This window comes from Paramacrobiotus metropolitanus, unplaced genomic scaffold, assembly GCF_019649055.1.
Source record: "Paramacrobiotus metropolitanus isolate TYO unplaced genomic scaffold, Prichtersi_v1.0 Parri_scaffold0000002, whole genome shotgun sequence".
Taxonomy (NCBI): Eukaryota; Metazoa; Tardigrada; class Eutardigrada; order Parachela; family Macrobiotidae; genus Paramacrobiotus; species Paramacrobiotus metropolitanus.
In genome coordinates this window covers 1,350,954-1,366,034 of record NW_026570222.1, presented here as the reverse complement: position 1 = coordinate 1,366,034, position 15,081 = coordinate 1,350,954, and the positions used below count along the sequence as shown (strand labels likewise).

The window sequence follows — 15,081 nt, the reverse complement described above, 5'->3', positions numbered from 1 at the left end:
ATAAGTACTACTGTTTTTATAAGTACTACTGTACTTGTTATTGTACCGTTGTACAATACTTAATTTACGTTAAATGTTAAATTATAACGTATGGTAATCAGTTCATTCAGCTAATTAAGAAGGGCACAAACTTTTGAAACATACCCATTGTTTCTGCAGACTTGATTTATTTGAGGTATCCTGTTCTTATGACGAAGATTGGCAGTCCGTAACTGAACTACTCGTACGGCCAGAGAGCTTACGAAGTTGTTTCTAGCTTTCTGTTTAGTATTTTAGCTATTTTTCAATTTTACCGTTCAGTTTTCGACTTACGCATGCGAATCAGTCACGTCCCTTCACAATGACAAACGTTTCGAGATCGGCCATTCTTGGAATAGTGTCGCGGTACTGCGCACGGCTGCCCACAGTAGTCCGTAACGCACCCAGTTTGTCAGCTGGCTATCTGGGAATATGCAGAAGCGCTGCCGTTATCTCCACTGGTTCCATTCATACCTTATCTCCCGTTGGGCGGCTGTCCATTAATTCGGGTTCCCGGAGGCCTTCTTTAGCTCACTCGCAGCTTGTCCATCCATGGCTTCCAGTTTCTGCTCAAATGAGGGGGTACGCCAGGAAGAAATCAGGTGCGAAAACGGTAGGTGACTACGAAGATGCCACATGCACAGGCCCGTAGCCGAGTATTCTATTTTCTATTGTATCCAGATGTATTGCTCGCTTACCGTAAGTAATAATACAGTTTTCGGGGCTTCTTATTTGACATTGCAGCATTTGTTTGGCAGTGTAACAGTGTTTCCTCGTCACTTGCAGTTTGCAATACATTGCATAACTTGCATTGAAATATTTGTTAGGTGGAAAAAGACGAAGACGAGACAGGAGAAGATGAAGAAGGTGGAGTTCTTGAAGACGATGATGACGACGGGGAAGTAAAAGATTGGAAGGATGTAAAAGTGAACGTGTCCACTGCCAGAATAGACAACATTATGAAAACAGCTTTGAATGCCAATCGCGCGTACGTTCTGGAGTAGACGATTTCTGTCAGACGTTTTAGACTTATGCTTTGAGATATTTTTGAAACAGTAAGTTTTACTTTTGGAACAAAATTGGTACTGAAATATTGAAATTGAGTAAAGTACCTCTACGAACGTGGCTAACCTGTTTGACATTTTTCATTAATTCCATAGCTGTCGTCGGCTTACCGCTAGACCTCTATTATGGTATGGTTTTTCATTACAGGAAAATTGAAGAAGGATTTATGGAGAACCGAATTCGGGTGAATGGCGAAAAAGTTCACAAAAAGAGCGGAATTGTAAGGTTTAAGAGTACATTACTACAGAAACAGAGCGCGGCTGCGCGAGCTATAAATACAGCTATTCTGTAGAAACAAAGTGGTAGAAGTATGCAACATTTCTAAAATGCTTATAGGTAGCACTGAATGACGAAATGGATTATATCATTGGAATCAGCAATGAAAATCCTGATATGCTAGAAATTATGCGAGTGCAAGTTCTGGGACTTGAGGATACTACTATGAAGGGCAAACTACCAATATATGCACGTATTTGGAAAAAGTTGTTAGTCCCAAATTACAAAGGATCCAACAAATACACTTTGTCCGGTTAAAATAATGATTCAGATTTTGTGTCCAGTAATTGCATTTTTGCGTTTCTGGGTTGGGAACGCTGATTTATTTGCTGTTTCACGATGCTGTTCTGATCGCTAGCGGCCATAAACTTTCTGGAAAGTTTAAAACCAACCAAGATCGATCGATATGAGCCATTTTGGTAATCTTCAGTACGTAATCAATCGTGTTCGTAACCTGAAGCTTAATTTTCTAAGTCCACTTGACCCATTGCACAACAATACTACACAACATACATCATAACGTTAAGCAGGACAAACCAAAACAACCACGCTGATAAAATTATTAATCACACCGGCCGGGCCCGAAATCAGTGCTTCTTCCCAGTAGCAAATTTATCCTGGGCGTGGTGTGCAGTATCCGAGGGCACCGGAGTGGTCTTAGTCAAAGGTTCAGCCTTTTTCGGTCTGAATTTCAGATATAAAAACCCTAAAAGGAGCATCCCGTAGGTAGATGCCGCAATCTGCAAGTACAAAACCAACATGATAAACACGATACATACATACAAAACCTATAAAAACGAAGGCAAACTAAAGCCAGTAAGCAATAATGGTAAGTTAACAAATTAAGTAATTTTGACTGAAATTTCTGTCATGTGCGCTTTACGAAAACACTGCGAACGGCTAAACCGGTCACTTTTATGTTCTGTTGTAACTATTACAGTACTTCAATTTAAAGGTAGGTTAAGGTAGCAAGCACTCCTAATTTCCTATCTCGTATGGCCGTACGCGTAAAAGCAGAGAATCTGATGAAAACAATAAACATTTGGAAAATCTGGTGCCGTGAATTTGTCAGACGTCAACAACTAAGAAACTCTTGTTATTAGTGTTGCGCTGTTAGAGTTTATCTCTGATGATTCTGATCACAACGATTCACAAGTCGTAAATTCAGAAATTCTAAACTAGCACGGCAAAAGCTTCCTACGAGTCGTACATCAACATGACAACGTCTGACGATGAATAAAAGCAGCGCTCGAGCACTTACATTTCGTCGTCCAAGGATGGTCGTAGTGTTGTAATATTTCTTCCATCCTGTTATGTTCAGACTATCACCTCCGTGGTCTCCTGCCATGTTTGGATAAAATGGATGACAATTGTCACAATTCACGATTTCCTGGATTTCGGCCGAAAATACCTCTATCAAAAACCCTTATTATTTTTCAGCAGGAATGTTATAAAAGATGTTGTGCTTTGCGCCACATTAGGCCAGGAAACAAAGCGCGAAGGCGAATCAAATTGCCGCAGCAAAGTGCAAACAGCAAAAGGTGAAACATAACAATTAAGTAACCTGTAACACTGATAGTCTGCGACTGAAAAAAAGGAAAACTTAAAAAAGGAACAACCGCAAACGGCAGCGACGGCACACGTACTTTAAGTAGCACTGGTTTACCTGTTATTGGGTCGTAATGAAAAACTTTCAAATTATATAAAATGTAAATAGCAGATGTCACAATTCCGTATTCCAGGAAAAAATACTGCAGCTTTCCAGAGTACCAGCTTCCGAAGATGATGTTCCTGATTTTGAAAAAAATGTGGCTGTTCTTCGGCAGCCCCACAAGGCATTTCTTGTGAGTCTGTCTACTACTGTGCCACTTTACTGTACAGTACTACAGCAACTGCGGCCCACGATTTGCAGTTAAGAATGTCTCCGCCCATAAAGCTGTAAGTATTTTCGTGTAGGTTCGGTTGGTTCGGCTCATCGCATTTTCAGCATATGCGCAGTGCTCCTTTTAAAAGGTGTTTAAAATTTGCATCATTTTGTTTGGGAATGCATTTATTGTTAACCAGTTAACATCCACGTGAATTCGTTCAGTTTAATCTTGTTTACCGTAAAAATTTTCCGGTGGAACGTGTTAGAAATTTTGATATGGAAGTTAGTCCGTTGTTGCAGACAGATACCGCTTCTGATTCAACAAGGAAGCGTACTGAAGAAAGCGAGGAAGCCCAACATCTGCCAGAAAACGTGGAAAGTCATCCAGGTGCAGAGGGAAATTCCGCTGGTATTATAGTGGAATCAGTGGACCGTAGTTTTATCGTTTCATACGCTGTTAATTCTGGATTTCATTATTTGTAGAGAAACCGTTGAAGGTACAGAAAACTGCTGGGCTTTTTGGTAAGTGCGATTCGTGGTTCAGTATTCTGTATTGGCTTTGACTTTTGGGGCTGAATTGAATTTTAAAAGGTTCTAAAAATAAATTGTCGATTTGTTGTTTTTGTTTTGCATTGGTAGTGGTTTGTCACTAAATATGTAATTTGCAGGGGTATTCTCCAATTTGGCTGCAGGGATCACCACTGCAAGCCAGAGCGTTCTTGAACAGGCAAAGGAGGCATCAAAAGCTGTGCAAAAAACTCTTGAAGACAAAGTAAATTCGTGGTGTTCTACCCATGTCGAATCTTAGCGTCAATTGTCCCGTGTTTGCGTGAACCCTTAGACGATCATTGGAGGCTTCAACAGAATGCAGAACGAGTTCATTCAGGAACGAATGGCGCGTGATAAGGGTCCAGGCGTGGCCCCTTGGAGCGGCTGCAACAACGAGGAGGAAGTGAAGAAACAAGTTTTGGCGCTGTCGGCAGTATGTTGATGTTGTTAGAGTGCTTGCTTTAAAACGGATACCGCATCTCAACGAGTGTTGACTTCGTGTTCGCAGGATAGAAGAAATTTTACACGCGATCCTCCATCGGGTGCCAATTTTGAATTTGATCTCGAGAGCGCAATGCCCATTGCTGTTATTCTTCTGCAAGACGATCCGGAGCTTAACAAAAAACGTTTTGAATTGGTGCCAAAAGTGTGAGTAGTTAAATTATTAACGTACAGTTGAATGCGATTTTTATTTCTTATAAAGGCTACGAATTGTAACTTTGTATGCTTATTTATCCAACTTATTGTATCTTGTTACTTTGAATTTTTTTTAATGATTTTTGAAGTTTTATTATCCAGTAATAAGCTTACATTTTTGCAGCGTCAGCGAGCACGACTTTTGGAGAAATTACTACTATCGTATCTCATTGATAAAACAATCATCCATGTTGACCGTAGATACCTCTGACATGGAAGGCAAGCTACCAAGATTTCGTGTTCTTATTCTAATGTTTTCTTTATGATATATTTCTGTTTATAATTAGGCACAAACACTCCAAGAGGGGATATTGACAGAGGTGAGTGAAAGCACACCTGTCTGGTTAATTTTTACTGGTTATCCCTCTTTACTGTTTTGCTCGTTTTTTGTCGTGTTTAAGCTTCGTATAAAATTTATTCTGGTACCTGTTGCCTGTTCAACTGAATTTCGGTTGACCACATTCTTTTAGTTAAACATTTACCATTGCAACTTATCGTTAATAATAAGGCTTTATAGAGTTATTGTTTGTTAATTTCTACCGGAATGTGTTGAGTTCTATGTGATGATATTCATGGAGTGTTTTCAGCTTGTCATTTGTTTGCATTTTAGACGACATCTCAGTTGCATCGAATCTGGATCTTATGGACGGCTCTGTAGTGGGCGATTCCGACACGCATACTGCCGAGCACGTGGTTGTGCCGTCTTGCCCTCCGTCAGCTGACAAGCCGGGCAAATCAGCTACTTCGGGTACAAATTTACCTTATAAGCTGTTTTATTCTTACTCGTGATGCATTTTTAAATGAATAACTCTTCAATATGGGAAACCTTGCAGAAACAGGCAAAGCAGCCGAAGAAGGGTGGGAGCAGGAATTGCAGCAGACCTTAGATAGTTATGAGGTTGTTGGTGGCGAAACGGACATAGCTGATACAGAATTGGATCAGGCCCTGAGCAATACCGTCGATGATCAAAGGACTGTTTGACAGACATGCACACATAATCACATTGAAATGGGGACTGCTCTGTCGCCTTCCGGAAGGATAAAGTCTTGTCCAGCGGCATAATGTTGCCAACGCTGGTTTTCGCAAACCTTTTTTCCAGTTGATAAAATGACTCAGCGCGGACTGTCCTGTTGTTTTGGTAATTACTAGAGGTTTAGAGTTCCAGCACTTTCAAATGCACTTTCATTTTAACTGGGTCGGAATTTCTTAGTTTTTATCCCATTTCCACATCGCTACAGGGAAGCAACCAATCAATAAACTGCGGTATCGGACACTAAGAGCGCCTCGAATTTTGTAATCATAAGCGAACGATAATAAATTACAGTATGTACGAACACGAGCGCGATGGTTGAAAACTTAAACGTGAACTGTCTAACGTACACGTAGGTCCGATTAGGTCGTGGAGTAGCGTTATCCTGTGGAGAGACTGGAAAGCTACCCTCGGCTACCGAATTCAGTGTCAAAGCTCGATTTTTGCCATGATTTCGATGCACATGCCATCTTTCAGATAAGAAGCCTAACAAGTACCTGTTGATGTTGCAGGAGTAACTACAGGTACTACTTCCATTGTTACTGTCCTCTATTATTGTACTTACAACAGAACACGGCACTTCTACCACGATATATACCCTGTTCACCTTGCTTCTACTGAAAGTCTAAAACCGGTCAATGGTTGCTGTTGTTTATGAACCGTGCATTTCGCAACAAAAAACAACTGGTGAATTCAATCGCATACTTTATATATTTTAAACATATAAAAAAAATCACAGTAAGCGCAATGAAAATTAAAGAACAAACTTCGATAAAATGAATGCAACTAAGTTCCTCTTCGTCATTTGCGATAATAAGAAAATAACGATAGAAGTAAGTACTAGTACAAAAATTAACAATAACTCGCAGGCATGCATCAAGTAAGTGAGTGCTTCTACGTAAATGAGTATATGAGTACTTCTACGTAAAATCACTGTTCAGGTTCCTTTCGAATTTAGTTTAGAAGTGCATTCGTACAAAAAACGTTAATAATTGTGCAGATACGGGTAAGAGCAATTGGGCATTGGCAAATAACCCGGTTCACGGTGGTCTTCGGTGTCGCGGACAACGTCAGACTGCACATCCGCCTCCCTTCGTGTGGCACTCTTCGCGTGTGCTTTACGGTGCTTAATGCGGCGATTCTGCCACCAGATCTTAATCTGCGCCTCCGATAATCCCAGAAACTGGGCCAACTCCAACCGCTGTGTGGCATTAATGTACTGTTCACCCTTGAAATGCTCCTCCAGAACTCGCAGCTGATCGTCATTGAACGTTGTTCGGCTGCGTTTGACTTTGTGCTGACGCGTTGACCGCGTAGGTGCTTTTCGGTCAACGATGTCCCCGGCGGCTTTGGCATTCCCGTTGAAAACACAATTTTGCTGCTGGACACTGTGTTTGCCGCGGAAATGGTGTTCCGGTCAGTGAGATGGCGGCTATAATCGCTCCAGATATCGATATGATGCGAGCGGTCGACGTCAGCGTCTCCATGACCTTTCTCCTGGTATTCGCAGTTGCCATCGACATCCCTTTCCCGGAAATTAGCGTAAACGTCGCCCGGCTGGCTGGCAGTTGTGTCGTGGTGTGCTTTCTCCACATTTTCAGTTTGGAAACCGACCGAATCAAACGGTGGCATAGCAAAAGGATGACCTTGCGGCACGACGAAGTTGCTGTATGGGTTGTAGCCATATTGCGCCAGTTGGACCGGATCGTACAGAGCGGACTTGGCAAACATATGCACGTATCCCGGAAAAGGGAACCAGTTGGAATTCGGATGCTGGAGTGGCGGTACAAGCATTTCCGGCGTCCATGGGAGCTCACCTCGTTGCGCAGCGGTATGTTCGGTACTGTATCGCGAAGTCATGGCGGTCACTGCTACAATGCAACCAGCAGAACTGAATATTGATAAATTTCATGGAGTTCGGTCGCTCTATGGTTCTACTCGTATGAAAACTAGAATTCAAAAAAGGATGCAGAGTTTTGCACTCGTGCACATAAGAACACGTACTGATGACCAACAGACCGGGTTCGTAAATACTCCGCAACGCGTATAATTTTATTAATTTCGGTGGACACACCGGGCCGGCCGGCAGGTATATGGAGTCAGGGACGATATTACAGCACTTGCTCTGTACTGCGGTCGCATACGGTTAAAACAATTGGTGTGTAAGAATCTAGTCAGACGCTTTCAGTCACTTTTTGAACAAATTAAAAATGTGTGTACTTACCTTTTTAAATCAATATTGATACCGCGATACCACAAGCAAGAAGACACCATAAATAATATAGATTCCGGCACGATGTTCCGGCACAGGTTGGTTGATCCGAGCACAAAAATCTTGTACGAGATTTTACCTTGGAAGAGATTTTACTTTGTTAGAGATTTCGCTAAAATTGATCCTGCTAATAAACGGTTTACTGAACTAAATTTGACTTGAAGATAAACGCAGAGATATTAAATACTCTTTTTGGCTCGCTACGAGACCGATTAAATTCGCTTTCCTCTGTTCTCGTAGCAAGAGTGAATTGCTTGCATGCATGAAAGACGGCAGTGGGCACTGGGCAGCGTGCTTTTGATCGTCCCTTTCCGAGAACGGTATTTAATCACAAGTCCCCTGAACAATAAATTACTGATTGGCCGCTTGCTAATTAAAGCGCCGTTGAAGGGGAACCTGCAGCATTCCTGCAATCTATGAGCTGGACAAACAGATCAAGAATGTTTTGGTTTCCCTGTCTGAGCACACAGCGGTACCTTTTGTTTTGCCTCACAGACCTTTAAAGCAGCGGCAGTATTCATCGGTCAGTGCTGTGTCACTAGTAGAAGTAGTGTTTTTGCCACACATCTATCATAATTATTCCAAATAATATTACGCAATTATCAGCCTTAACGTTAAAATATCTTTAATTGTTATGAAGTATTACATGTTATAGTTATACTTCTAAACTATCTCATTACCGGTCTTGGCATTCTTTCTACATACTATACTCTTATTACAGTACGTCTAGTACTAATTAATAGAACAATTTTGAATCTAACTTAATCCGTGTTGCCAATCAGCGTGAAAACATCTATCGCATGATAGCAACTGCCATTTAAACACATAACGAGCAATTAGTGTGAAGTTGTGAGCCCTTTTTCTTAGGGCACACATTTCAGTTTTAGCAAGTTTGTTTTAAAAATTGCGTGTAAAAAAAGTTATTAGCACCCCACATCCTTAGGGTTCTAAATGCGCGCGTTAATTTTGCATACGTTTTTTATTTAATCACAATAAACAAGTAGCCGTACGTCCTCGCTTCTGTTCCTTTTTAAATTTCTTAACGTATCTGTATATTAATCGGCGCCTAGGTGTAATTTATTAATTTATTGGAGTTTTGGATCTTCTGCACTAATTTTGTCACAGCTTCCGATGGTACAAGATAATCCGTTCGGTTTGTCACAGATATTTTGCGGTCGGCATGCCTTTGAACGAAGTTAATTAACAAAGTACCAACACCGAAAGCCATTACATGGCACAAAAGCGCAAAGGATCAATTACCATGTTAAGAGGCTTAATTCATCACTGAGCATAGAGTGTGTGAAGAAAACAGTCACATATAGCTGATCGGCCTGATCCCATGAATGGCCACCAGCAAAGATACGCACATCAACAGGTGCGACATGTATGCAATTTAATGACAATGATGACAAGGACGTCGTAAACACTTATCGTGATGGCGCGAAATCAAACCATCAGACCATCACAGACTTTAAACAATGCTGTAAGTCCGTTTTCTGCCCATTTGCGTCATCGCCAGAATTCCCAAATTCTGGAGTGCCGGTAAACACGATGTGAAGCGCGCGTGAACTTGGGAATCAAGAGAACTGTGCTCCACATCCTTCTTTTCCAAATATTCCCGTAACTGACTAGAAAACCCGGCGCAAGACTTAGAAAGATCCAAAGCGCGCCTGTTAGACTTCAACGTTTTGTACACAAGGCAAAGATCCGGCACAGTTCCGCTTTCTCCTTTACTCTTCTAAAAAACAAGAAAGGTTGTCCAAGGTCAGGCTCGAAAACATCTACTCTGTAACCGTTTTACGCAAAGCTTTAACAATGTGATAAATAATCGGCCATATTTTTTATTACTGCTAAGTATTAATTATTCTAAATACCGTTTAGCGCACAATGCGCATTTCAGACAGATTTCGGAGATACTTACGGAAAGTAAGGAATTACAATCTCCCAAAACACCGCTGCAAATAGCTTTGATATCCGGTAGCAGTACGTCGCTCACACTCTGCACGTCATCAAAAATCAAAATTTCCCCAAACAGTAGATGGTCCAGTGGTTTCACGTACCTAATCGAATGAGAAGAGGAATTCGTTTATCACAAACCACAAACGCTAGCTTCAACAAAACCTTGAAATTTATTTGAAATCTAACTCCCAAAATGGCACCGGTTTGGAAATCAACAGCCAATTGGTCATGTGTGCATTTGTCGTTATTTGTCGGTACGCCTTACCGGCTCAAATCATCCAACAAAGATATTAGAAGTGACCGCTGTTTCGGCTGTTTCCTAAAATTCAGCAGCGTTTCTTCCGGCTCTGCAATAAAACACGCTTAAAAGTTTTGATTTCTTATTGCACCCTTTTGGATCACACTGCAACATACCATTTATTCCCGAGTCAATATATTTCTGTACTGACTTTTCCATCGCAGAGGCGGAAGAAATATTCTTATTCTTTTTTTCTTTGAGAACAGCGATGCATTTTTTCAAGGTTTCTGTTATCTTAATTGGATTTAGCCTGCAATCAAATAATCCTTCATCAATAGCTGTTATATTATCAATATATCACAGTCAAAAACATTTTTACGCATCATTTAACTCGTGGAAAGTCGTAACTAATGCCACGAAGCTAAACAAAACCGCGAAAAATAAGATCAGCGATATAACATAACTACTCGTAACTAAAGATCAGCAGTACCACGTTTCACCGACCCATGTTCGTGTAGATCTGGACAATCGTTCCATGTAGTTTTAGACAGGATCTGGGAATAGCATTTCCACCACGGTAATTTACAAATAACCGACAAAATTTTCGACACGATGGTTGTAGTTAGCAGCGCAATATCGTACAGCGACCGGTATTCGAGTAAAGATTTTTTAATTAATTCCACCATAACCTCGTCATTTAACAACAACTCCACCCTCTCCGAACCTTCGCGGCTTTTCAGGTACCTGAAAATTATATTAGAAATAAGAAAAGTGACCATTTTCTCAAACTGTTCTTGAAATCTCCACCTGCGAAACGAAGGAGAAGACCGACACGAATCCAAATGTTCACGAAAATCAGAAGTGTTGCTAATTCGATCCAGCGGGACAAACTTCGTATCTTTGTAAAGCTCTTTTGTGTAATAAATCAGTACACAAGCCTGCAAAATTTCGCTTGGCAATTACTTAATTTTGGGCTAATTTCCATTCTTGCTATTCAATTGATTCTACCGCCGGCAGAGAAAATGACTAACTGATGTAAAATCAGTACGTAAATATAATGCAAGTTTGCCGCCGCATTACCTTTAAAGCATTTTTCAGCAACCGCGGCGACTCATAATGCCCCATAACGCAGTCCATTAGAAACGAAACAACTTTTGGTCCAAACATGAATGGCAGTTTTTTGCTCTCGATGATCTAAACACACAAACTTTTTCGAATGGAATTCACAAGAACGAAGCGAATCGACAGGCTATGCGCCGCAGCCGTTATTCCAACGTTTTACCCAATCACTTACATCAAACAAAAGATCTTCTGCTACAACAGACTTCTCCGGGGTAATGTATTGTTCGCAAACAACCGTCGACGAATTGGAAAACCGGTTTTCCATTGCGGAAGCGCGTCCTCGAAAAAGCAAAACCACAGCCGCGTCGTATCCGCTGCTTTGAATGACAGTGGCGAATTTCAAGAGAAGTTCCCGCTTTACGAGTTCACCGTGGGTAAAAACAAAATAAAGATCAATTACGGGCTCTGCGTTTGCTTTGTCCGATTTCTACAAAAACACAGCGCGCGTTACTGTATATGTTTGTAAGTCACAGGCCGTCTATGTGCTGAATTAGATGAGCTACCTTCCGGCTTAATTTTTTCTCTTCCTGCAGGTAGCCGATCAGCCCGAACTGAGCCATTTCTTCGCTGGATGTCAATTCCGTGCCCTAAAATAACCCACACGTAGAAACCACGCTATTATGATTCAATTACACAGTTCAGTAAATGTCAGTGCCATCAAGACTGGCCCTGCATTATTTTGTGCCCATTTGCACTTTTTGTTAATCTTTTGGGCGGCACATACCATCATCACATCAATGTCATTCATATTCGAAATGGCGGATCCGTCAAATGAATGGACGAGCAAGGAACTTTCGTGATCATGAAGAGCCCCGACGAAAGCATCGACTGCAGCATCATCCTCTACAAAACGTAAAAACCAATGGAATGGTCTCATAAAATTAGTTAGTTGGCAACTTGCGTTTAATATGACTGTAGTAAAGGTGTGAGTTACACGAAAGAGCAGCATGGATTCTGGTGATCAACACAGAGTGATTTTCCCTACCAAGAGCAACTTTCAGTAAAGGAACTTCGGCCTTGAAATCCGCAATCTGTGGCAGATTTGCCGTTTTTATCTCCTTTCGACTCATCATCCCATTGGCGCATTCGATAACTTGTTCGGCAAGTCTGCGCACTTCCGTATCTTGCTCCTCCTCATTGCTCACCTTTGTGAAACAAAAGACCATATAAAAATACTTTACTAGTAATACTTTAAGAAAATTAATATACATACATACCGATATTTAACTGGCTTGTGACTCAGTGACTGTGACTTTGTGAGAACAAAACAGTACCTTCGTAAATGGCTCGATTAGCAGTTCCAGACTTTCGAAATCGTCCTTGGAGCAGTTCGGTGCAGAAGCAAGAAAAAGCTCCTCATCTACGAAAGCTACTGTAAATAATGTACATACTGCTGTTCAATGCCGCGTAGACCTAAATCGATACGAAATGATCTTCAAGGCGACTCAAATAAACCGAATGCTAAATTCGAATAATTTACAGGAAACATCAACTATTCACGAAATCCATGTGTAAATACCTGATTTAGCAGTAACCACGTTGTTTCCCCTCTTTTTTGGGGTACCGGCCTTCGGCCTACTACTCTTTGACGTCTTTTCCTCGCTCTTCTCCGGTTGATAAAAAATGCAGGCCTGAAAAAAATCAAATATTACTCATTTGTACAGCAGTTACAAGACTGAAACCCATTAAAGCAGCATTACGGCTTGTATGTTATTTGTAGGTATTATCGTACAGTACTCGTACTATTATACAAATATCTTAATAGTAAGCATTATTACAACTTGAGGGTGACACAGAAACTTCACAAACTGTCTGCCGTGTTTGCTGTTTGCAGAAACCTAACAAACACTACGAAAACACAAACTCAGCCGAAATCCACAATATGCAATTATACCCTCATCCAATAAAATTACGTGCTAGTGACTTTATGCAACAAAACGGGAAACATAATCATAAATTGCCATCAAAAGGAAAAACCCAATCCCGTTCGTACCTGATGCAGTTCCATTCGTCGAGATCCAAACGTAGTGACACGTACAACCAGTTATCCGGAAATCAGCTCTCCAAAGACTGGATAAAGAAATCAGTAGACACTAGACAGATATAGCAGTCTGCAACGACGATAGCGTTGATTCACAAAGAACATGGGAATTATGATAGACAGGACTGAGACCCTAGGTAAAAACTCCAAATTTTAAATAAAACGAAAAAGAAAAGCTCAAAATAAGCAGGGTCTCCAAAACACAAAAACGAAATCAAAGGCTGTCGGAAAGCTGCCCACACGGGGTTGCAGTGGCCAGGCGCAGTGTTGCTTACGTCGACTGCTATCGGAAACGGAAGTGCTAACCGTCTCAGACCGGATCCAGTCACCCATTTTCAGTTTTAAATTTCTGATACATAATACCTAAATATTAACTGAAAATACTTACGGTTACCTAATACCTACCCTAGTGGAAAACGTAATGATTTAAATTCAGTTTCCATTTTGACACGGTTGTTAATTTTGTAGCAGTTATCCAGTGGTCCAGCGGAGGAAATAAGACATCAATTTTATATCCTCTTTATAGATGGCACCACCGCTTCGTCCACGTGACAAATAAAACCAGCTACCAAACCGTAGAAGTCACGTGACAAGCAGTCACCTGTTAAACTCCATGCGCATACTTATCCGTAGCGCATAGTAGCATACGCCGAACAGCATCGTATTGTAGACGACTTTCTGGCTAGGACCAAATTTCACTCAAGCGATTCCAGATTGCTGTTTCTCTGGGATTAGTTCTCATATCGTTCTGTTCTGGCTTTGGTTAGGTAATATCAAAAAATGTCGACCCCGAAAACTCCAAAAGCTCCCATCCAGTCAGTCCAAGTCTTCGGTAGAAAGGTAAGCGGCGAGCCGTACGCTGGTAGCCTGGTACTTCAGTTATGGCCGGCCGATAAAGCTTACGCAAATGAAATGTGAGAGATGCTGAAGAGCATATGATTTTGTAGAAAACAGCGACAGCAGTCGCGTACTGCAAGCGCGGACGCGGACAGATTCGCGTCAATGGAAGACCGCTGGAGTTCGTGGAACCCCAGTCGCTGAAATACAAGGTACTTCACTTGACTGCCTAAGAAGACGGTTCTTAACTCCAGGATAAATTATCTGTAATTCCCCTTTCCTAGCTGCTGGAACCAGTACAAATTCTCGGTAAAAATCGATTTTCCGAGGTAGACATCCGGGTCCGTGTGAAAGGAGGTGGTACTATTTCTCAGATCTATGGTGAGTTGACGGTTATCGCTAATAAATAACCAGAATTTTCTAGATTCCTGATCATTCATGTTTTTTTATCTTTAGCTATTCGCCAAGCAATCGCCAAAGGATTGGTCGCATATTATCAGAAATGTAAGTGTCCAAATTCTTCAGAATTTGTTTTGATTGGTTTTTGCTCGGTATTTTCATAATTTCATAAAGAGGCAGCGTTAATTGCACCTTTAATTGTGGTCTGTGTAAATGCTCACACATCTTGCCGTACAAAATTTGCTTTTTTCTTTTCAATTACAATGGGATTTTTACTAAGAATATTGATTGTATGTGAGGCAGTACTTGTTGCTTACACCTAAATCTGCTTAAACGGTCCTTATAATCATCTGCAGATGTGGACGAGGCCTCCAAGAAAGCCATTAAAGATGTTCTCATCCAATACGACAGAACGCTCCTTGTGGCAGATCCGAGAAGATGTGAGCCAAAGAAATTCGGTGGTCCCGGAGCTCGCGCTCGTTACCAGAAGTCGTATCGTTAGATTCTTTTCGATGTATGTTCTCTGCTAATTTTTCCATCCTGAATGATATGAACATTTATACTGGGCGACGTTCGGCGTGAAACAATAAAACAGCGTCATGGATTGTTATCCCAGTTCGTTATTTGTTTTTGCCCTCATTTACATTTAATTAAATAAGTTAACCAATTTAAGTTCGTAAGGCTCGTATAAATTAAACCGAAACACGAGAA

General features: G+C 41.1%; 5 protein-coding genes and 1 long non-coding RNA gene across 8 annotated transcripts; 4 read left to right on the top strand and 2 right to left on the bottom strand.

The window, feature by feature from the left end:
* The first annotated feature begins 15 nt into the window (after nucleotides 1–15).
* On the top strand, nucleotides 16–1,746 carry LOC129582532 (mitochondrial transcription rescue factor 1-like). The gene is made up of 4 exons (XM_055474043.1): nucleotides 16–631; nucleotides 846–1,006; nucleotides 1,231–1,303; nucleotides 1,420–1,746. Exons 1-4 carry the CDS (start codon nucleotides 341–343, stop codon nucleotides 1,615–1,617), a joined length of 723 nt encoding a protein of 240 aa, XP_055330018.1. The 5' UTR covers nucleotides 16–340; the 3' UTR covers nucleotides 1,618–1,746.
* Nucleotides 1,747–3,358: 1,612 nt separating this feature from the next.
* LOC129587500 (synapse-associated protein 1-like) lies at nucleotides 3,359–5,743 on the top strand. 2 transcript variants are annotated; one of them, XM_055481294.1, is made up of 9 exons: nucleotides 3,359–3,635; nucleotides 3,710–3,748; nucleotides 3,895–3,998; nucleotides 4,068–4,208; nucleotides 4,284–4,423; nucleotides 4,596–4,690; nucleotides 4,759–4,791; nucleotides 5,082–5,219; nucleotides 5,305–5,743. In XM_055481294.1, the coding sequence occupies exons 1-9, from the start codon at nucleotides 3,503–3,505 to the stop codon at nucleotides 5,451–5,453; spliced, it is 972 nt and encodes a 323-aa protein (XP_055337269.1). In that variant the 5' UTR covers nucleotides 3,359–3,502; the 3' UTR covers nucleotides 5,454–5,743. The 2 variants fall into 2 exon arrangements, with proteins under 2 accessions (XP_055337269.1, XP_055337277.1); XM_055481302.1 differs by having other exon boundaries at nucleotides 3,361–3,614.
* A 490-nt stretch (nucleotides 5,744–6,233) lies between these two features.
* LOC129588634 (protein zerknuellt-like) lies at nucleotides 6,234–7,362 on the bottom strand. Its single transcript, XM_055482952.1, has 2 exons — nucleotides 6,993–7,362; nucleotides 6,234–6,921 (listed from the first exon to the last, which is right to left on the bottom strand). The coding sequence occupies exons 1-2, from the start codon at nucleotides 7,360–7,362 to the stop codon at nucleotides 6,488–6,490; spliced, it is 804 nt and encodes a 267-aa protein (XP_055338927.1). The 3' UTR covers nucleotides 6,234–6,487.
* Nucleotides 7,363–8,637: 1,275 nt separating this feature from the next.
* On the top strand, nucleotides 8,638–12,230 carry LOC129587526 (uncharacterized). Its single transcript, XR_008690377.1, has 3 exons — nucleotides 8,638–9,257; nucleotides 11,070–11,467; nucleotides 11,627–12,230. It is a non-coding gene; the product is annotated as an uncharacterized LOC129587526 (long non-coding RNA).
* Nucleotides 8,871–13,300, bottom strand: LOC129587428 (uncharacterized). 2 transcript variants are annotated; one of them, XM_055481170.1, is made up of 14 exons: nucleotides 13,087–13,300; nucleotides 12,613–12,724; nucleotides 12,368–12,453; nucleotides 12,079–12,238; nucleotides 11,818–11,936; nucleotides 11,597–11,680; nucleotides 11,266–11,520; nucleotides 11,052–11,165; nucleotides 10,779–10,909; nucleotides 10,476–10,715; nucleotides 10,148–10,281; nucleotides 9,999–10,080; nucleotides 9,696–9,834; nucleotides 8,871–9,512 (listed from the first exon to the last, which is right to left on the bottom strand). In XM_055481170.1, exons 1-14 carry the CDS (start codon nucleotides 13,099–13,101, stop codon nucleotides 9,246–9,248), a joined length of 1,938 nt encoding a protein of 645 aa, XP_055337145.1. In that variant the 5' UTR covers nucleotides 13,102–13,300; the 3' UTR covers nucleotides 8,871–9,245. The 2 variants fall into 2 exon arrangements, with proteins under 2 accessions (XP_055337145.1, XP_055337153.1); XM_055481178.1 differs by lacking the exons at nucleotides 12,613–12,724; nucleotides 13,087–13,300 and having other exon boundaries at nucleotides 12,311–12,373.
* A 258-nt stretch (nucleotides 13,301–13,558) lies between these two features.
* LOC129587517 (40S ribosomal protein S16-like) lies at nucleotides 13,559–14,974 on the top strand. The gene is made up of 5 exons (XM_055481313.1): nucleotides 13,559–13,974; nucleotides 14,082–14,183; nucleotides 14,256–14,352; nucleotides 14,428–14,475; nucleotides 14,727–14,974. Exons 1-5 carry the CDS (start codon nucleotides 13,915–13,917, stop codon nucleotides 14,870–14,872), a joined length of 453 nt encoding a protein of 150 aa, XP_055337288.1. The 5' UTR covers nucleotides 13,559–13,914; the 3' UTR covers nucleotides 14,873–14,974.
* The last annotated feature ends 107 nt before the right edge of the window (nucleotides 14,975–15,081 follow it).